Raw genomic sequence first — 21,545 nt, 5'->3', positions numbered from 1 at the left:
TAAGTAGTGTAACTTGTTTATGGTCATCTTCGTAATTTTCCAATGCATCATATAACCTGGAAACAGCATCTGAGTTTTCTGCTTCATTGATGGAATCTGATCTACTTTGATCATCTGGGTATATGTTCTGTGTGTTCCTTAATATTGGATCCACTGCATAGTCTGGAATTGTGTAATTATCTGAAGTGAGAATTTTTTTAATAGATGGTACAAAAAATTTGTATCCGTGACTATTAGGATCTTTGCATAATATTATAGCACGAAGTCCTGATGGTTTTAGTTTATTGTGATTATGATTCCAAATTATTCCTTGTTCTCCGAAGGGTAAAAAGGACATGAATCTCACTTTCACAGGTTGACTAGAGATTGCCTGTAGTGGCAGTTGACCTGTGGCTTTGTTTTCTAAACAATTGCGTACATTGGTAGCAGATGTCACTGCGTATTCCCAAAATTTAATACGTAATTTACTATGTTTTAACAATGTTGTTGCATCAGTAACGATAGTTCTGATGTATCTCTCTGCTCTTCCATTGGCAGCATGATCTTGTGTAGCAGAAAAAATATGATGAATTCCTTTTGAAACAAAATATTTTGCTATCTGATCATTTGTAAATTCAGTTCCTTGATCTGAATTGATTTCTCTGACCTTTCTGTCAAATTGAGTTTCCACATACTGAATATTTTTCTTGATCTGAGCCAAAATAGTTTCAGCATTTTTGTTAAAATGTGTGGAGGTGATACAATATCTTGTATTGTTATCAACCATAATAAGCATGTATCTTTTCGTATCCGAGTTCGAATTTGATACTGGACCAAAGATATCCATGCACCACGATGAACCTGGTTCATGATCGATACTGTGTTCGTTCATAGATCCTTTATAATGGTTCCTTCTCGTGGCTTTTGAAACTTTACAAGTTTCACACCAAAATTCATTTGGTTCTTTTATTAAGTCAAGATTTTCTTCATAATGACTATGTTTAATTGAGTTTTCAATTTGTTGAACTCCTGTATGTCCCATTCTTTTATGAGCATCTTTTAAGTTTATAATTTTGGGCTTCAGTCTAATTTTGTTAGAAGAAGTTGGTTGTATTGCATTGATTTTGGAATCATATGCTGAGTGATCAATTAAGTCATCCATTTTTACGTGAATAATTCCATTTTTAACATGAGTTTTTATGTTCATATCCTTGTTTTCCAAGGTAGAATAGTTCTTGCTTAACACCAGATCGGTTTCTCTAGCTAACTCATAACCACTTATAATAGTAGTTTCTTCTTCAGGAACATAATGAGTTAATAAGTAATCATCATTTGTGTTACATTTAATTTTAATGTATCCTGATCCTTTAACGGAAACTGCATTGTTTTTCCCAATACCAAAGAACTTTACCTTTTCTTTGTTGTCTTCATAATCAAACAATATATTTTTATTGTTCGTGATATTGACACCTGAACCAGTATCAATAATGACTAGATTTTTGTTTGAACCCTTTTTGTTCTTCTTCTTCTGTTTTTTCAAAAGTTCTGACTGGTTTCGTGCCTGTTTTAATATATTCTTTTTGGGTTGAACCTTGTGAATAATAACCTTTTGAGTAGCTGGGCGTTGAATGCCTAAGTTCTCTGTTTAATTTCTTTCTACAGTTAACTGAGCTGTGGAATTCCGATTTACAGTACTTACAATTTCTTTCTGAATAGTAAGAGTCATTTGAACTCAAGTCCATTACTGTTTCAATTACAATATTGATTAAAATTTCTTCAATTCTCTCATTTTTACCAATTGAGTATATATGTAAACGTTGTTTAACCGGATTTTTCAAAGATTCATGTAAGGTTCCAAGGATTGCCTCTTCTAAAATGTATGTAAGATTTGAACAATTTTGACAACATTTTGAAAGGATCCATTTTTCCATTAATACTAACTTTTGAAGTTCATTCATTAACAAATCAGTATTCTTACAAGTTGTATCCACCAACACTTTTTTCCAAGCCTTTTGTCTTATTTCTCTACCATAAAGGCTTATGTATTTTTTCTTCAAGTCACGGATGATTCTAAAGATATCACTTGTGTTAATGTTCATTATATCAGGACTTTCATTTAAACCTTCTTTGATAACCTTACATAAGATTTCATTTTCACGAGAATCGATGTTTTTAATTTGTTGATCAAAAATGTCATCAAATTCGTACTTCTCAATGAATTGTTGAAAGCTGTTCAAGAAAACAGGAATATTTTCGATTTTAGTCATCTTATGCTTAAATACCCAATCCTTAGGGTAAAATCTCCTATTTCTTGAGGTCAGAGTATCGAATAAATAATATGTCCCAGTTGAATCATTTCTTTCATGTAACCTTTTAACATCTTTATCGAAATCAATCGATTCTAACTTTCTTTTTAATCCAAGAATTACATTACTAGTTTTTTCAATTTTTTCATCGATTTCCATTAACTGATCGAGATTTGAAATATCGTCATCCTGTTTAACCTCATTTGTAATCTTATTCTTTTTAACGGTTAATTTGTTTAAAAATATTTCATACGTTTCTAAATCAATTAAGGCTTGCTTCCTCTGTTTGTCATCAATAGAAGTATCGATAATAAAATTTTTAATTTTTTTAGTAGTATCTTGAATATTGACTCTTGATTGAACCTGCGTAGAAATGTTGTCGTCAGTAACATTTCTTGTTTCATCCCTCACTGGGGTCGCCATGTTGATAATTAGTAGTTTAGTAAGTTGTAATAATTAAGAATAGTCGTTCCTTCTTAATCTATATAAGAGAGGTATATAAAACACACGCTGATTAGTTATATTAAACCAAAAGGTTCAGACATAAATCAGAGTGTTAATGATAAGAATTTGATGATAACTCATCTTCTTATATAATAAGTTCTGATCAATTAATAGATCTTTATCTCATTACTGCAGTAAATTCTATTATTAGAATTTTTCTACTTCAATTTATACGAAGACGTATAGTTGCAATAACTTAATCCAATTTATACGAATAGGTGTATAGTAGTAATCACTTATTCCAACAATATATGTGTTTTTCTATTCTTTACCTCATACCAGCATATTCCATTGATCCTACTTTCCAATGTTAGGTTAAGTCTATTGTACAGTTAATTAATAAGTGGTGGTGTAAAATTAATTGAGTAGCTTGCATTACCCCACTTTAGTTAAATTTATTATAGCTATAAATATGCTTTGAAAAATCAAAGATTCGCAAATAACCGTCCGTGATAGTTTAATGGTCAGAATGGGCGCTTGTCGCGTGCCAGATCGGGGTTCAATTCCCCGTCGCGGAGATTTTTTGCCACCCTTTTTATGTCAGACGAGCCTTTTTTCGCGGTTCCGGAGCTTCTTGCCGGCTACGGCCCAATCAAACACCACCATTTCGGCCGTTCCTCAACAAACAACCCCTTTTGGAGCCAGCATAATACAGGTTGATCTACTATATAACCGCCCCCCCCCCATTCGTTCCAGTAGTCATGAGCACAGCAATTACTTCCAACGCAATTTAGCCAAGCGTACCAATAATAAAAAGAAAAGCTACTCTCTCAACAATGTCTCCCCCACTCTACAGCGATATCTCCAGAAATATTAACGATCTATTAAACAAGGATTTCTATCATGCTACTCCTGCTGCTTTTGATGTGCAAACAACTACCGCCAATGGCATTAAATTCTCATTGAAAGCTAGACAACCAGTTAAGGACGGTCCATTGTCCACTAATGTGGAAGCTAAGTTGAACGACAAGCAAACCGGCTTGGGCTTGACTCAAGGCTGGTCTAACACGAATAACTTGAAAACCAAGTTAGAGTTTGCCAACTTGACTCCTGGTTTAAAGAATGAATTGATTACTTCCTTGACTCCAGGCGTGGCCAAGTCAGCAGTGCTGAATACTACCTTCACACAGCCTTTCTTCACCGCAAGAGGTGCCTTCGACTTGTGTTTGAAGTCTCCAACTTTTGTTGGTGATCTAACTATGGCCCACGAAGGAGTTGTTGGTGGTGCTGAGTTTGGTTACGATATCAGTGCTGGTTCCATCTCTCGTTATGCAATGGCTCTAAGTTACTTTGCCAAGGACTACTCCTTGGGCGCTACTTTGAACAACGAGCAAATAACTACAGTGGACTTTTTCCAAAACGTCAATGCTTTTCTACAAGTGGGTGCCAAAGCCACCATGAACTGCAAATTACCTAACTCCAATGTCAACATTGAATTTGCCACTAGATACTTGCCCGATGCATCTTCCCAAGTCAAGGCCAAGGTATCCGATTCTGGTATTGTAACTTTGGCTTACAAGCAATTGTTGAGACCTGGTGTCACTTTGGGTGTCGGTTCCTCTTTCGACGCTTTGAAGTTATCTGAGCCGGTTCACAAGCTAGGGTGGTCTTTATCCTTCGACGCTTGAACGTGTAAATCTCATATATATGTTCGTTATATACTGTATATGTGCTCGTCCTTGTTTCCATTTTTCTACTTGATCTTCAGACTTGTTGTTCTATCTATACAAATATATTAATGACAGAAAATATTCTTTGTGACAATTGCCTCTTACATCATAGTGATTGCTTAGCAGTAAGTATGGATTCACTACCTGACTCATTTTCACTTCCTTCCACAGCCTCCAGCTCATTTAAATACAAGCAATGTTTAGCAAAACCAGGAATTATATTTCTCGGTATTTTCAGATTAGTTTCAAACATTGTGATAAACTCCAAATCTACCCCATCCTTCATCCCTCCAGAAAATAAACCGTACTCTTGATATATACCTGCGGTGGACCATCCTTGCAGCAACTTCCTTATGATTCCCACCACTACACCAACGCGGTGTTTCCCCTTATTGGAATGTACCAGGATGGGGTAGTTTCTGACATCTAGCACCAAGTTCAATACTTGGTTCATCCTTTCCTGAATGCCCTCATCTCGGCTGGAATCCATAAATATGTGATAATACTTTATCTTCTCCAGCTTCAAGAAGTTCTGGTATTCTTCGAGAGGAGTGTCTTTATCACCAATATATATGATTGTCTTCAAGTGTAACTGATGCTTGATGAAACTATAGTTCAACGGCATCGGATACCCTGACCGGTATAGTGACACATCAGTGCTCACCACCGGTGAAAAATTTAATGGCGGTATATATTTCATAGCATCAAGAAACGGCCACTCTTTTTTAGTATTCAACCTCCACTTCTTCTACCTATCTATGCCTTGGCGTCTTAAGCAAGCTCGCCCTTTCTGATCTTTTTTTCAGATTTGGGAAAACTCAAGAAAGGGAAAATAGAATTCCTGAAAAAATCTAAACTTGTAAAAGGGTCGTTTTCATGTTAGTTACTGAATAAGAAGAGTCTTTAGGTTGCATTGCACTCATCTACAACAATAGTGTAGTGAGAGCTGGCGAGAGCTATCTTCTTGTTCACTGCCACAGTACTCACATTCTGCAGCGTTCTTTTATGGAACCCTTAATCTCTTTTCCTAAAGAGGGAAATGGTAAACATAACATATATCGTCTTTTAAAAAATGAATAATTAGGAATTGTTTGACTTTGAATTATATTTAGCAGCAGTGCGGGTTAATAATTGCCTGTCTTTTACATACAAAAAGCTCTCGAAGCTGTAATAAATTGCAATACTTTTTTATTTTACAACATCCAGAAAGACGTACTGGCAGAGATGGCAGGAAAGAACTTTATCCCTTCTATTTCACTAGTTAAGAGAGATCTTCCTAAATTAGTCACCACTACGGCTAGTTCAGCCACTGTATCAAAATCCACGTCAAATGTGGTGTCCCGAACGAGTTTTAAGTCTCTGCCATCATTGTCTTCCTCGGTTTCTAGTTGGAAGACATCGTCCTCATCATTAATTGTTCCAACCATAACACCCCCATCCACATTAGGTAATCCATTCATACTAAATTCTGCTAATAAATTAAATGGTACTGTATATATTGCGGTGGGTGCCGTCATAGGTGCGGTTTTTTTTAGTATCCTCGTATGGTGGCTAGTGTCCAATTATTTAGCTCGCCGTTCTTCAATAGTTCCTTCTTATGCAAAGAGTAGTAAGAATTTTTACAAGGGCCATCACAAGCATAGTTCTTCTTTGCAAAGTAACCCATTTGACATCAATGACGAAAAGAGCTATATGCAAGATGATTGGGATTCCATGAGTAATTTGGAGTCAAACCACTATGATGATACTGTCTCACCATTCAATCCAATTCAAGATCCGTTTGCAGATAACAGAAAGAACTTATTTATATCGCCTACTTTACAAGTGTCGCAATATGAAAAAAGTCATAGCCGTCAACAATCAAGAGATACAAATATTTTTATTGATGATCTATCATTATATGCGGGCACCTACCTGGAAGAAGAAGAAGAAGAAGAAGAAGAGAAACGTTTGAATATGAATAGGCCACAAAGAGCTGCATCACCAGAAAGGAAGGAAAAGAAAATTAACTCAATGGAAGGTTACCATAAGAGAAATCAATCTTCCTTGGGCCTAATACCAGTCGCTTCTGCTACATCGAATACTAGTTCCCCTAAAAAAGCTCATAAGAGACAGGCACCATCTATGTTTTTGGATGACGTCTTGAATGGCAGAGAAATAATATAGGTATGCAAGCTTCCCAAATGTATCCGCTTAAACTTCACATTCTTTCAAGTATTTCGAAATTACATAATTCATTCCTTCACAAATAAGAAAAGTTTATATTTCATATATCATAATAATCCCATAAGACCTCAAGAATGATGGTAATTATCAGTCCCTCACCCATATACACCCTTATTGAGCTTTTTACATGCTTAGGCATAGTTGCAAGAGGTAGAAGGTGGTTAAAATGTACAACAAACAAAAAATAAATTCTGAACTTGATTCTTGTTTCACTTTACATTGACTGCCATCTTTTATACCATTTGTTTAGGATATAATGTGATCTTGCTGCACATAGCCTTTTATTCCTTATCTCGCAGCGATACAGTTGCGAACAAAAATCAACCTAGTTACTCACATGTTTAAACCCATTATCACATGGTTCGAAAGAACATTTGATCATGTTATAATTCGTGCACAAACAATATGCACTCGTAGTTTCAAGAACAGCACGCATGAGCACAGGGCAACAATATCGTAACGCAATGACTAGTGAATTGTTCAGCTAGTTGTAATAGTAACGGTGAGTGTTTACCAAGAACGATAAAGAATACGAAGGATTAATTGTAGAATGCAACGTTAACTTGTTAAAAATATGCAAATAGTGAAAGTATTTACCATCTGCCTTGGTGTTCGTAGACTATGATACACTATTGCTGCACTTATGAGATATTCTATTCACTCTAGGATGAATATAGTAGTTTGAACATGAGCCACTGATCTTGGCGAAGAATTGGTCAGGAGAACTATATTTAAGAAAATCGTATATATAACACGCACAATGTCTAGCAGAGACGCCTCTTTGACTCCTCTAAAGGCGGTGGTGATAGATGACCCTCCACTGAGGCAGACCCCAGAACCATTTGATGAACAATCAACATACGATCCACAGTTACCCATTGCCATTGATTTTGGTTCTAGCAAACTAAGAGCCGGGTTTGTGAATCAAAGTGCTCCCACACATGTTTTCCCTAATGTTCTGACAAAGTTTAGAGATAGGAAGTTAAATAAAAATTTTACCTTTGTTGGTAATGACACCTTATTAGATCAAGCAGTGCGTTCGCAATCGAAAAGCCCATTTGACGGACCATTTGTAACTAATTGGAATTTTACAGAGGAAATATTGGACTACACTTTTCATCATTTGGGCATAGTACCAGAAAATGGTATTTCTAATCCAATACTACTTACAGAAAGGATGGCAACCGTTCAATCACAAAGAGCAAATTGGTATCAGATTTTGTTTGAAACGTACAATGTTCCAGGTGTCACTTTTGGAATAGACAGCTTGTATGGTTTTTACAATTATTATCCAAGTGGAAAGCAAACAGGGTTAGTCATTGATTGCGGTCACGAGGATACTAATGTAATCCCCATTGTTGATGGCGCTGGTATCTTAACAGATGCGAAAAGGATCAACTGGGGGGGACATCAAGCAGTTGATTACCTGAATGATTTGATGGCTTTAAAATATCCGTATTTTCCAACAAAGATGTCATATTTGCAGTATGAAACAATGTATCAAGATTATTGCTATGTTTCACGAAATTATGATGAGGATGTTGACAAAATTCTTACTTTAGAGAACCTTGATACTAATGATATAGTAGTTGAAGCACCTTTCACGGAAGTTCTTCAGCCCCAAAAGACTGAAGAAGAGTTGCGAATTCAAGCCGAAAAGAGGAGGGAAACTGGGAAACGCTTGCAAGAACAGGCACGATTAAAGAGAATGGAAAAGCTGGTTCAGAAGCAGGAGGAATTCGAGTACTTTTCAAAGTTGAGAGATCAGCTTATTGACGAACCTAAAAAGAAAGTACTCTCGGTTTTGCAGAACGCTGGATTTGACGACGAGCGTGATTTTAAAAAGTATCTTCATGGCTTAGAGCAGTCATTAAAAAAGGCACAAATGGTTGAAGCAGAGGATGACAGCCATTTGGATGACATGAATGATGACAAATCTACTCAGAAATTTGACTTACTTGATATTGCAGACGAAGATCTGAATGAAGATCAGATTAAGGAAAAAAGGAAACAAAGATTCATGAAGGCAAGCCAGGATGCTAGAAGAAAAGCTAGGGAGGAAAAGGAAAGAGTCGCCAAAGAAGAAGAAGAAGAAAGATTAAAAGAGCAACAATGGCGTGAAACTGACTTGAATGGTTGGATAAAGGACAAAAGATTGAAATTAAATAAACTAATAAAAAGAAGAAAAGAAAAATTGAAATTACGTGACGAAATGAAAGACAGAAAATCTCAAGTTTCTCAAAACAGAATGAAAAACTTAGCTTCATTGGCTGAAGACAACGTGAAACAAGGAGCCAAACGTAGCAGGCACCAAGCTACTATAGACAATGATCCAAATGACACTTTTGGTGCTAACGACGAAGATTGGCTTATTTATACCGATATTACTCAAAACCCTGAAGCATTCGAAGAAGCTTTAGAGTATGAGTACAAAGACATCGTTGAACTTGAAAGATTGCTTTTAGAGCACGATCCAAACTTTACTGAAGAAGATACTTTGGAAGCACAGTACGACTGGAGGAATTCCATTCTTCACCTGTTTTTGAGAGGGCCCAGGCCTCACGATAGCGAAAATATTCATGAACAACACCAAATGCATCTGAATGTGGAACGTACTAGGGTACCTGAAATTGTATTCCAGCCAACAATGGGCGGACAAGATCAGGCAGGTATTTGCGAGTTAGCAGAAACTATTCTGCTCAAAAAATTTGGTTCCCAACCGGGAAAATTGAGTCAGACATCTATAGACATGGCAAATAATGTTTTCATCACTGGCGGTAATGCTAAGGTTCCTGGATTAAAAGAGCGTATCGTGAAAGAATTCACTGGGTTCCTTCCCGTCGGTACTAATATCAATATAAATATGTCTTCGGATCCTTCATTGGATGCTTGGAAGGGCATGGCGGCTCTGGCACAGAACGAGGAGGAATATAAGAGAACTATTATCAGTAGAAAAGAGTACGAAGAGTACGGTCCTGATTACATTAAAGAGCATAAATTAGGAAATACGAAATATTTTGAAGACTAGAAAACAGTGAACTGAGACCTCAGAAAGAATAAATAGACAATATGTAATACTGTATATTGGCAAAGAATATTAGGTACTAGGTGATAATATTTACCCAATCTTAGTGCTTTGTACAAATTTGACTCTATTATTTTTTTGAATTTAGTATACAGAGAGACATGTTCGAAGGTTAATATATAGATATAAAAAAAGAGAAAACGAAAAGAAACTATGCTAAAAAGATGCCACTATATTTGTGAAAACTTATTGGTCGTTGGAAGGTTTTTTAGCTCTTGGATTAACACCCTTTTTCAAAAGGTTGTTTCTCACAGATTTCTCAATGTACTTTTCGTCCTCTTCGTCTTCAAAGGTAGCAAAGTCAGAGTGAATAATACCTTCTTCTAAAGCTTCCTTTCTAGCGGCACTTTCTTTTTCTTTGGCACTTGCTTGGTTATCATCAAATGAAGATGGACCGATCTTTTGAAATTTGGCTACAAAGAAACCATCGACATTATAAGTGTGCGGATAATATCTCCTTGCTAATTTCACGCTGGGATGGAAATTTTTACCTCTGTAACTAGTAAACGCTTCTTTCCCAATAGCTAAACCAGTTTCCACTAACTTGACGTTAGGTCTTTTCCTCAATGCATAATCTATCACAGCTTCGTCTTCTTCGACGGCAACGGAACATGTTGAATACACTATCACACCACCATGTTTTGAGTTGCAGTCAACAGAATCAATAGCTGATAAAAGCAATTGTTTTTGTAGATGGGGGATCTGAATAAAATCCTTTTCAGTACGAGACACCTTGACAGATTGATCCTTACCGATAACACCAGTACCTGAACATGGGGCATCCAATAAAATTCTGTCGAAACCACCAATTACTTTAGGAAATTCGCGGGCATCGTAATTACATACAATAGTGTTGGTACAGCCTAGACGGTGGATGTTAGCAATTAAAGATTTGGTTCTTGATTTATTGGCATCGTTAGCGAAAACACATCCTGTGTTTTTCATCATGGCCGATATGTAAGTGGTCTTACCACCTGGAGCAGCTGCCATATCTAAGATGCGTTCATTCTCATGAGGATCCAGGGCAATGACTGGTAAAAAAGAAGATGCCGCTTGTAAAATATAATGACCTGCCAAGTACTCAGGAGTGGCACCAATTGGTACCTGGGAATCAAAAATTTGTAGACCAACCTTGGTCCAAGAACCAATAGGTTGAAGATTAACACCTCTATTGACAAGAGTCTGTGCTAAATCTCTTCTTCTAGTCTTCAATGTGTTAGTTCTAATAGTGATTGGTCTCGCAATTTCATTGGCTTCAAAAAATTCCATCGCTTCTGCTGGTGAGAATAGGTTGAATAACTTTTCGGCCAAAAAAGGCGTGTAGCCAAAGTATTCGCAAATATCCTTTAAAAGTCTGTCAACATATTCTCCTCTTGATCTGCCTTCGGATCCAAGAGTCTTAAAGTTTTCCAAAACCTTGACAATTTCAATCATTCTTGTTCTTGTAGAGGTTAAATTAGGAGCTTCTTGTGCCATCATTTCCTCTTGTTCTTCAGTAGGCAAGATATCCGCTCTTGGTTGCATGTTATCCGCTTCCACCAATTCCATTTCAGCTTCTTCAGCTTCTTCGGCCTCTTCTTCATCCAGTTTCTTAGAAAGAGCTTCCATGTTTTGTGCATTCAATTCTTCGAGATCCGCCTCATCATCGTCATCTGAGAAAATTGGATGAGCGTCATTGTCTTCATCTTCGTCATAGTCATATTCTTGTTCCAAATCGAATTCGTCTTTTAGTTCTTCATCCACTAATCCTGCTTCATCGTCATCTTCTTCATCGTCAAATAATGATTTTCTGGCTTTTGACAATTCTTCAAGATCGACATCTGGCAAGTCCTTGTCCTCTTCCACAACTTCTTCTTCTTCTTTTCTAGATTTCTTGAATGGTTTTGATCTCTTTCTCTTTCTATCTGAAGCTTCATCGCCTTGAGTGGAAGAAGATCTCTTTCCCTTCTCTAACTTTCTGTTAGCCTTCTTATCTTTTCTTGCCTGAAACTCCTCCAGGGTTGGTGGAGCGGCTTGCTTATTTTTATGACGTCTACTACCCATTTTAAGTTATATGTATAGTTACTCCTAATATTAAATCTCACAGAGAAACTTTCCACGAGAATTGTAAATTTTTATCTAGTGATAGCTGTGTTTGGCAGCTCAGCTCATCTTTAACTTATCCCGCGATGAGATGAAAAAAATTTTCAAACACAGTGAGACGGGGTAACGATGTTGTGAAATCTGAAAAATTTCATTAAAAATCGATGAGATGTATAATAATTATAGAATTTAGCGATAAACTTATTGTTACTTTTAGTAATATATGTGTCATCAAAGACAATCTCGGTAAATAAACTTCCATATAGTGAACAATGGATACTTTAACAACCATAGATTTTAACCAGCACGTTATTGTACGGTTGCCGTCAAAGAATTATAAAGTAGTAGAATTGAAGCCTAACACCTCTATATCATTGGGAAAATTTGGCGCTTTCGAAGTAAACGACATAATTGGCTATCCATTCGGTTTGACTTTTGAAATATATTATGATAATGAAGAGACTTCATCCGATGACAGTAAAGATTCCAAACAAAAGAATAAAATTCCTATCGGGAAAGTCAAGTTATTATCCCAGGAGATTAAAGATGACAATAATGATAAAAGTGATGGTCAAAGCGAAATTCCGTTAGCTATCAAAAAAATTCCTACTTCTGTTGAATTATCTAGCGTTGACAGCAGTGCTACGAATCAGAATTTGGTGAATATGGGAAGCAAAGCTCAAGAGTTGACCATTGAAGAAATCGAAAAAATGAAACAAGAATCGTTATCTAGCAAAGAAATAATTGATAAAATCATTAAGTCTCATAAAAGTTTCCATAACAAAACTGCATATTCTCAAGAAAAATATGTCAATCGGAAGAAACAAAAGTTTGCAAAGTACTTCACTGTTGAATATTTGAGTAGCTCTAACCTCTTACAGTTCTTAATTGATAAAGGCGATATACAAAGAGTATTGGACATGTCTCAAGAATCAATGGGGATGTTGTTAAATCTTGCAAATATTCAGCCCAATGGGAACTATCTCTGTATGGATGAAACGGGCGGTTTATTAGTATACTTTCTGTTGGAAAGAATGTTTGGCGGCGATAATGAAAGCAAATCGAACGGCAAAGTCATTGTTATTCATGAAAATGAGCATGCCAACTTGGATCTATTGAAATTTGCTAATTATTCTGAAAAGTTCATCAAAGAGCATGTGCACACCGTTTCTCTATTAGATTTTTTCGAGCCACCTACGCTAGAGGAGATTCAAGAAAGATTTACACCGTTACCTAAGGAAGAGGCTCGTGCATTAAAAGGTGGCAAGAAAAACTCATATTACCGGAGACTGAGGTGGTATAATACACAATTGCAGGTTCTAGAATTAACAGGAAACTTTCTATATGATGGTCTTGTAGTGGCAACTACACTACATTTGCCAACAGTGGTACCGAAGCTGGCTGAAAAGGTTCATGGTTCAAGACCAATTGTATGTTATGGTCAATTCAAAGAAACTTTGCTAGAATTGGCGCATACTTTGTATTCAGATCTAAGGTTTTTAGCACCCTCCATTTTGGAGACCAGATGTAGACCTTACCAAAGTGTTAGAGGAAAGCTTCATCCTCTGATGACCATGAAAGGTGGCGGTGGCTATCTAATGTGGTGCCACAGAGTTATACCTGCCCCTGAACCTGCATTGGAAACGGTGACCGAAGTCGAATCTAGTGACACAGTTATTGAGCACGATGCTAAGAAACAAAAAATATAGATGTCAGTAAAATACTTATACTTAATAACTTTTCGGAGAATATGAGAAGGATGTATATATACATAAGAATATTTACTTAGAATTAGCTTTGTGTCTACTGAGTGCAGTTGCTAAATACTTAATAGTCCCAAAAGGTTCCAAAATTTGAAGCAATATACTTCCCTTGGGAGTGGCTTTGAACCCATATACAACCCTTGGATTCCCATTGGAATCATATTTTAGGCCAACGGACCAGATTCGGCTCAGATTGGAATCATCTTTTATGCGGTTTTGTACATAACTAAACTGATCAAAATCTCCTATCTCATAAAAAAAGGAGTTTGTTTTCGATAGCCAATGGTCCACTAAATTTTCATAACATTCAAGTTCACCTATTAATGCTAGTCTTGGCTCAAACAGCTTCACAGAAGTAGTGACATCTCTAATGAAATGTCTCTTTCGAATATAGGGAGGATTACCAGTTAGTATATCTATGTGGGATGGATATTCATTGCAGCCGTTTGAAGATAAAATATTGCGCTGAATAAGTTTGCCTTTACTTACCTTGTTTTTCAACATATTTTCCTTAACCAACTCAATTGCTTTCCTCGAAACATCAATCACAGTAAAGCTCGAATTGGGTATACCATGACTTAAGGCAAGAGCAATACATCCTGTTCCCGTGAATGTATCGCAAATATGTAAGGGGTCATTGTTGCTTAATAGGGCCGAATTACTCAGAATTTTTACCAAGTCCATCACCCATTCCTCAGTTTCCCATCTTGGTATAAGCACTCCTGGCTTACAAACAATTTCTAGGGGCCCGAATGGTTGCGACCTCAAGATGTATTGCAATGGAACATGATTGTACCTCTGAAAACAAGCCCAACGAATCGATCTCCCCGGAGGTAGCTCTTCAGCGAGCCATTTATACTCTAGTTTCGCCTGTTCTAGAGTCCTGCATTCTGGAAGCAGGAGATGCAAGCCAGGTCTTATTCTAGAAGCTTTCCTTATTAATGATGTAGATATTCGAGGCATGTATTCTTTTTTAACGGCCTCCTTTCCAATTATACATTCAGAGACACTCCTTGTCTACGCTTTAATGGGGGAAAGTACGTTGAGTTGCTAGAAGCACTCGACGATATAATGCAATATGTTGAATCATAAGAAGATAATGAGATAGCGTAGTATGACAATTGGACGCATAACTCATATTGCTTCGCAATAGGCCTCTAAAGGTCAAATAAAATGGAAAAATGATTCCAATCTTAGAGCACGTGATATACACGTGATGCGAAAGTTCGTACAAAACTATAGAAGGCCATCGAAAAAATAGAAAATTTTTTTTCATTTCTTTTTCAAAAAATGAAAAGCTAGTAGTAAGAGAGCATCGGCAGGCTTTGTAGGTATTTAACTTGCAGATCAATCCACGCATTTATTAGACATGTAAAAACTTACCACACTTGTAAATTCGCTACGTGATACTCTTTGACAAAGCCTACAATTAATATTTGTAAATCAAAGTTCACTAAAAGTCATTTTCCCCATATACATTTGGCCCGAACAAGCGTCTTATTTGATAACTGTTTCGTATTTATTTTTTAGTTATTTGTCACCATATCATTTGATAGAACACTATTAAAAATTTTTCAAACTGAATTCTACATCTTCCAACAACAATAATAAACGTCCAAAGATGGTTAAAGAAACTAAATTTTACGATATTCTAGGTGTTTCAGTCACCGCCACTGATGTCGAAATCAAAAAAGCTTATAGAAAATGCGCCTTAAAATACCATCCAGATAAGAATCCAAGTGAAGAGGCAGCAGAAAAATTCAAAGAAGCTTCATCAGCTTATGAAATTCTATCGGATTCTGAAAAGAGAGAGGTATACGATCAATTTGGTGAAGAAGGTCTAAGCGGTGCTGGTGGTGCTGGTGGGTTCCCAGGTGGTGGATTTGGATTCGGTGACGATATCTTTTCTCAGTTCTTTGGTGCCGGAGGTGCCCAAAGACCAAGGGGTCCCCAAAGAGGTAAAGACATTAAACATGAAATTTCTGCCTCTCTCGAGGAATTGTATAAGGGTAGAACTGCTAAGTTAGCCCTAAACAAACAAATCTTATGTAAAGGATGTGAAGGCCGTGGTGGTAAGAAAGGTGCTGTCAAGAAATGTAGCAGCTGTAATGGACAAGGTATTAAATTTGTAACAAGACAAATGGGTCCGATGATCCAAAGATTCCAAACTGAATGTGATGTTTGTCACGGTACTGGTGATATCATTGATCCCAAGGACCGTTGTAAATCCTGTAACGGTAAGAAAGTTGAAAACGAAAGGAAGATTTTGGAAGTCCATGTTGAGCCAGGTATGAAAGACGGCCAAAGGATTGTTTTCAAGGGTGAAGCTGACCAAGCTCCAGATGTCATTCCAGGTGACGTTGTATTCATAGTTTCAGAAAGACCACATAAGAACTTTAAGAGAGATGGAGATGACTTAGTATATGAAGCTGAAATTGACCTATTGACTGCTATTGCTGGTGGTGAATTTGCCCTGGAACATGTGTCCGGTGACTGGTTGAAAGTGGGTATTGTCCCAGGTGAAGTTATTTCCCCAGGCATGCGTAAAGTCATTGAAGGAAAAGGTATGCCAATTCCAAAATATGGTGGCTATGGTAACTTAGTCATCAAGTTCACTATCAAGTTCCCAGAAAACCACTTCACAACGGAAGAAAACTTGAAGAAATTAGAAGAGATTCTACCTCCAAGAATTGTTCCAGCTATTCCAAAGAAAGCAACTGTAGACGAATGTGTACTCGCTGACTTCGACCCAGCCAAGTACAACAGAACACGTGCTTCTAGAGGTGGTGCAAACTATGATTCGGATGAAGAAGAACAAGGTGGCGAAGGTGTTCAATGTGCCTCTCAATGATCTTCTTGATAAAAAAATCATATTATTCACGATTCATCTATTCATCATATTTTTCACTTCAGAAATACAGTTTTGTAGCTATACATATGTAAAGTAATAACGGTAAAAAGAGCAGTTTATCAAAAAAAGTTTTAATTATAAGAAATTCTTATAGGAAGGAGTAACGCATGGAATGTATACATGTAGAATTCTTAACATATCACCGCATCTTTTCTTGCTAAAAGACTTTAGTGTACTTTTGACAACAGCGACACAGAGGGTTACGAGGTAAAATAATAGTTTAATTATGAAGTAAATACATGAAAAGTCTATAAGTTTTGTTTATAAAAATATGCAGGATATGCGTCTATTAAATTAAAGTATGCCAATTAATGCTTATCTCTAGTGTTTTATTTTTGATTTTCGTTTTGTAATTGTTAGATGCTTAACGGTGGTTATTTTAGTCGTTTCAACAATCTGTCCTCTCTCCATTTCATACCATATTTCATCGGAATGAACATTAAAAAGTTGAAGAAAAACACCAATGCACATAGAAACGTAAAAGTTCCACCTACAGTCATTGAAGCTTTCATTTTAGCAAAGCACCCCATGAAGATGGTACTCAAACTACATCTAACAAAATTGAAACAACTACTTGCAGTAGATGATTTCTTCGGATACAAATCGACCAATAATGTAGTTGATGTTGATAATGTACTCATGGCACAATATGAGCAGACAAATGAAGTAATCAAAATAGACTCGATTCTCCAGCCCTTGTCTATACTCCAACCAAATAGAAGGTAGGCTACAACGGCCAAGAAATTTTGAGGTAGAAGACATACCAAACGAACTCTGAACATGTTGATTTCAGCATCTTGCGGAATTAGCCCGTTGGCCTTGTCTTGTTCGAACTTTTTCACCTTTCTCTTAAAATACATGTCAATGACTCTACCCGTGAAGAAAGAACCTAGTAAACCACCAATACCACCGGGCAGATAACAGACACCTATAATAACCAAATGGTAGTTGTATGGCGCCACTGATAAACCTGATGATATAGAAGAAAGCATCAATGTCCACATAGCAAACAACAACCCTGATGGAAATAAAGACAGGATAATTTCTGGTAATACAAGGATTTTCCCTGCAGATGACAAATCTAGCTTGGGGATTGTTGGATCCAATGTTTCGTAATCTGGGTTATCGTATTTGAATCTTCTTTTAACTGGGCCCAATAAAAAAATTGGGGCTCTGTTGATCAGTCTTTTAGGCTTAATCGAGAGATTACCTGCAATGGTTCTCTTCGTTTCGGGTAAGATAAGGAAAGCAATCAAAAAGCAACTACCGCAACCGATCGTTAGAAACCAAAAAATAGACCTCCAATCCCATCTTGCAGTTAGTACGGCACCGATAAGACTACCAAAACATTGACCTAGTAAGACGAATCCAGAGGTGGCACCAACAAATGTCCCTCTTTCATGTTTTAGAGTAAAATCGCCTACAACACCGGAACTGATTGCGATTGTGGGAGAGATACCAATACTCTGAATACACCTCAAAAAGATGATAACACCGTACGATGGAGCACATGCTAACCCAATAGATGCAACCACATATATCAGCATACCCGCTAAAATTATAGGTCTCCTTCCAAAACAATCAGCCAAACCACCACTAACTGTGGGAGATATACCTTGAAACAACAAGTACACAACCACAGTTACGTTAACCATATTTTCATCGACGTTGAACTGCTTCTCCAACTGTCTTAGAGCAGGATAGTAGATTGGAGACCCTAATGAAGACCAAAACCCACACATTGTTAAAATTGCTACCATTCCCCATTTTTGACCATAACTTAGCAAAGTATATGGTGCACCTATCTCTGTAGTTATCTGTTGCGTCGAATCACCTTTAACATCACCAGAGTGAGAAGAGGTTTCAGATTCTAAATCACCCTCTATTTCTCTTGTAGTGGCTTTGGATAGAGTCCCGTGACTGTTGGTATAAGCTCCTTCGAAGTTAACTTTCTCACTTTTTTCGTCGTTTGGTTTTGTGTACTCTCTGGTTAGATGTTGCTCATTGTGGGTAGGATACATCTCAATATCCTCTGTATATATACTGTTACTCGGTGACATTGTTGTTTCTACTATTTATGGCTTGTTTGAGTATTCCGAAGGAATATATGTATGCTTTTAAAAGCTGTAAATTTCTGGTGAATATTGAAACTGCTGAGTATTCAAAGGATGTCCATACATATATTGCGAGTCCGTGTAGATGGCAGAAGATACTGTGTATATATAACCTTGACAGTGCTAAACGTTATTCAATATTGAACACGATCAACTTCATCCTCGATGAGTGCAAGAGAAGTTTCTTTTTCTGATGCCGTCCTAAGGTGCCCGCAACTTCCCGGTATTGAGAAAAAGAAAAGTGAGAAGGGCTCCTTGTCTGAAGAAAATATTGTAGAGCAGGTATTGGACGGAACAAAATACAGGGACAGAACTCCGGGTGATTCGTGAATCTTCCGATACCGGAACAAATCGGTGAGAGATTTTCCGATAGACGACGGGTAATGATCCGCTATTTACCGATGTTTGTAGTTTCTGAGTCATTACGGGTATTTTTGTTTTCGTGTCTGTTCCCTTCCGCGTATGAATGGTCCATTGCAAAACGCCGTATGGTTTGATAGGGATAAGTTATGGAAGCCGTAGTAATCAAGGGGCTCTCTGCGTTTTATTTTTCTCTCTTTTTTCCAGCACTTAATTTAGTTGTTCATTGTGTAGAGAGTAATAACTGGCGTGGAAAATCGCTGTGCGTTTCAAAGGTCGGATGCCTTACGGGAAAAAACACCATACGATCTGATGGTCTTTCTTTTCTGTAGGGATTGTATAGTAGATAAGAAGTGGTGTGATGAATAGGTTTTTTAACTGTCTTTAATATTACAAATAATTTATATCGCTAGAGCAATAAATAAAAAATAAAATAAACTGGGTGATAAACCGAATGTGGGTTTCAAGAGTATAAAAAGGACAAAATCATTGGCGGGGTAAAAGTAATGGTAATAACAATCAACCTTACTTCAACGTATCAGCGGTTGAATTTAGTTGTATAAAACAAATTTGGCTTTACCGGCCGTGACAGAAACGGTGCAACCATCGGTACCGCCGCTGAAGCTACCGTTTTCATAAACACACTCACCAATGACTGTGGAAGAAACGTCAGCGGCGACGATCTTGACATTGTAATTCAGCGCATCACCGTTGTTTGGGTTAGGGATCAAGGAAAGATATGCAACACCATCGGAAGAACCAGCGCCAAAGTTCAATGGAGCCCAGTTACCGACACCTGAGCTTGAAGAACCCCAAACACAAGCATCTTCGACAGAAACACCGGCATTGTTAACGTAGTATTGAGCGGATGTTTTCAAGCCTTTCCAAGTGTAGTAAGTATTTTGGTCAACCACAGTCAAGGGCAAAGAGTCGCCAGCTTGAACGTAAGTTGGAATCACCATGTTTTCGGTACCCGGGTAATCGGTTCTACAGATGGCAACGTTATTGTTCAATTCGGAGACGACGTAAGCGGCATCAACACCCCATTCACATAAATAGTCGGTATCGGTGTTCGAACGGTACAAGTAGCCATTTTTACATAATAAGCCACCAATGGATCTTCCGTCCGATGGTTGCTCAGAAGGCCACTGTGTCTTGGACATACCTGGTTGACAAGCATAGGAACAGTAAGAACCTTCCTTACATAAGCCGCCCGTAGAAGTGTCGGTGTTTTCAACACCAGACCAGCCACTTTCATCTAACCAACCAATGGGGATAACACCTTGGCCGGATGGAAATTGATCACAGGGAATAGTACCGTCTTGAAATTTCTCAGTTGGTCCTGAAAAATCTGCTAAATCACCATATATGCTATCAGTCGAGCTGGCGACTTCTGAAGACGTGGTAACTGATACAGGGGACGCAGTGGTGGAAGCTTTTGAAGAGGTCGAAGTCGTTGGAGCAGAAGATGAAGTAGTGGTAGTGGTAGAGACTCGTTCAGTTTCTTCGGAAGAAGACGTAGTTTTTATAGATGACCTGACGACCGAAGATTCAGGAACCAAAGTGGTAGTAGAAGCGACTGTAGAAGATGTTTCGACTGAAGTTGGACTTACGGTTTGCCCGTTTTTATCGACAGTGACCGTTTCGTATACGTACGTAACAGCAATGGCTCTCTTATGCTGATGAGAACGGTGAGCAGTGGTAGTACAATCGGTATCGATATCTGCCGCATACGGTAAAGCAGAGACGATAACGTTAGAACCAATCAACGAAGCGATGGTCAGTGTAGTGGGCGATAACTTCATGGTATAAAAATACTGAAAGAAAATAGAATATAGAATATAGTTAGTAAATTATTCATTTCAAACCTTACGCTTGCAGACACTTGAGTATTACGCAAATACAAGTAGTTATTATTTCCTACCATTTACAAAAGCCATTAATAAAACGCAGCACATATCTCGAGAAGTTAAGAAACTCATTTCGCACCGTAAATCCGACGGAGAGAAGAAAAATAGTCGCGCAGGTAAAACAACGGGCATGTAAAAATTTGTTTCATTTTCGGAAAAATGTGAGGCGCCCGAAAAAAAGAAAAGTTTGCCAATTGCGAAATTCGTGAAACAATTTAGAAAACCTGAAAAGGTAGCGTAGCGTAAAAGCTCATCATAATTATCAAACATACATCTTGTTCAAGTAAAAAAAGTGAAAGGAGTGGAAAGTAGTTGGAGATTCTTTTTGTTGATTTAAAAGGAGTGAAAAATAGTTGGATAACGGTAAAAGAATGAACTATTCTTTTTTTTTTTTAACTACAGAAATGAAGAAATCGACAATGATAATAACACGGTAATTATTCTTAAAAAGACGGTGTTGGTATGTTTTTGTTATTAATGGAAACTGCCTTTTTTATTCTTGATGGTCTCTATTTAAATAGGAAGAAGAAAGCGATGATGAAGGGGGTGCGAGAAAAATTCAAGATCTGGAAAAGTCATTGTTTATAAACTTCGCGCGGTGCAGTTCGTCTCGCTGCCTTCTATTGCGCTTTGTT

The 21,545-nt window shown here is 37.4% G+C and overlaps 10 protein-coding genes and 1 non-coding gene across 11 annotated transcripts; 6 read left to right on the top strand and 5 right to left on the bottom strand.

The window, feature by feature from the left end:
• The first annotated feature begins 3,235 nt into the window (after positions 1–3,235).
• On the top strand, positions 3,236–3,307 carry Smki_14.trna6D. Its single transcript has one exon. It is a non-coding gene; the product is annotated as a tRNA-Asp (tRNA).
• A 258-nt stretch (positions 3,308–3,565) lies between these two features.
• POR1 (porin POR1) lies at positions 3,566–4,417 on the top strand (the record flags this gene model as incomplete). The annotated part of the gene is made up of 1 exon (XM_056225339.1): positions 3,566–4,417. The coding sequence occupies one exon, from the start codon at positions 3,566–3,568 to the stop codon at positions 4,415–4,417; it is 852 nt and encodes a 283-aa protein (XP_056079168.1).
• A 148-nt stretch (positions 4,418–4,565) lies between these two features.
• OCA2 (Oca2p) lies at positions 4,566–5,159 on the bottom strand (the record flags this gene model as incomplete). The annotated part of the gene is made up of 1 exon (XM_056225338.1): positions 4,566–5,159. One exon carries the CDS (start codon positions 5,157–5,159, stop codon positions 4,566–4,568), a length of 594 nt encoding a protein of 197 aa, XP_056079167.1.
• Positions 5,160–5,683: 524 nt separating this feature from the next.
• On the top strand, positions 5,684–6,625 carry SMKI14G2610 (uncharacterized protein; the record flags this gene model as incomplete). Its single annotated transcript, XM_056225337.1, has 1 exon — positions 5,684–6,625. The coding sequence occupies one exon, from the start codon at positions 5,684–5,686 to the stop codon at positions 6,623–6,625; it is 942 nt and encodes a 313-aa protein (XP_056079166.1).
• An 820-nt stretch (positions 6,626–7,445) lies between these two features.
• Positions 7,446–9,713, top strand: ARP5 (actin-related protein ARP5; the record flags this gene model as incomplete). Its single annotated transcript, XM_056225336.1, has 1 exon — positions 7,446–9,713. One exon carries the CDS (start codon positions 7,446–7,448, stop codon positions 9,711–9,713), a length of 2,268 nt encoding a protein of 755 aa, XP_056079165.1.
• Positions 9,714–9,956: 243 nt separating this feature from the next.
• On the bottom strand, positions 9,957–11,813 carry NOP2 (rRNA (cytosine-C5-)-methyltransferase NOP2; the record flags this gene model as incomplete). The annotated part of the gene is made up of 1 exon (XM_056225335.1): positions 9,957–11,813. The coding sequence occupies one exon, from the start codon at positions 11,811–11,813 to the stop codon at positions 9,957–9,959; it is 1,857 nt and encodes a 618-aa protein (XP_056079164.1).
• Positions 11,814–12,124: 311 nt separating this feature from the next.
• Positions 12,125–13,561, top strand: GCD10 (tRNA 1-methyladenosine methyltransferase subunit GCD10; the record flags this gene model as incomplete). Its single annotated transcript, XM_056225334.1, has 1 exon — positions 12,125–13,561. One exon carries the CDS (start codon positions 12,125–12,127, stop codon positions 13,559–13,561), a length of 1,437 nt encoding a protein of 478 aa, XP_056079163.1.
• A 72-nt stretch (positions 13,562–13,633) lies between these two features.
• On the bottom strand, positions 13,634–14,578 carry MTQ1 (S-adenosylmethionine-dependent methyltransferase; the record flags this gene model as incomplete). Its single annotated transcript, XM_056225333.1, has 1 exon — positions 13,634–14,578. One exon carries the CDS (start codon positions 14,576–14,578, stop codon positions 13,634–13,636), a length of 945 nt encoding a protein of 314 aa, XP_056079162.1.
• A 658-nt stretch (positions 14,579–15,236) lies between these two features.
• YDJ1 (type I HSP40 co-chaperone YDJ1) lies at positions 15,237–16,466 on the top strand (the record flags this gene model as incomplete). Its single annotated transcript, XM_056225332.1, has 1 exon — positions 15,237–16,466. One exon carries the CDS (start codon positions 15,237–15,239, stop codon positions 16,464–16,466), a length of 1,230 nt encoding a protein of 409 aa, XP_056079161.1.
• A 434-nt stretch (positions 16,467–16,900) lies between these two features.
• AQR1 (Aqr1p) lies at positions 16,901–18,586 on the bottom strand (the record flags this gene model as incomplete). Its single annotated transcript, XM_056225331.1, has 1 exon — positions 16,901–18,586. The coding sequence occupies one exon, from the start codon at positions 18,584–18,586 to the stop codon at positions 16,901–16,903; it is 1,686 nt and encodes a 561-aa protein (XP_056079160.1).
• A 965-nt stretch (positions 18,587–19,551) lies between these two features.
• SUN4 (putative glucosidase SUN4) lies at positions 19,552–20,805 on the bottom strand (the record flags this gene model as incomplete). The annotated part of the gene is made up of 1 exon (XM_056225329.1): positions 19,552–20,805. One exon carries the CDS (start codon positions 20,803–20,805, stop codon positions 19,552–19,554), a length of 1,254 nt encoding a protein of 417 aa, XP_056079159.1.
• Between the last annotated feature and the right edge of the window lie 740 nt (positions 20,806–21,545).

The sequence above is a fragment of the Saccharomyces mikatae genome (genome assembly GCF_947241705.1).
Source record: "Saccharomyces mikatae IFO 1815 strain IFO1815 genome assembly, chromosome: 14".
Classification (NCBI taxonomy): Eukaryota; Fungi; Ascomycota; class Saccharomycetes; order Saccharomycetales; family Saccharomycetaceae; genus Saccharomyces; species Saccharomyces mikatae.
The sequence above is the reverse complement of the archived record's forward strand: the minus strand, read 5'-3'. Positions and strand labels throughout refer to the sequence as shown.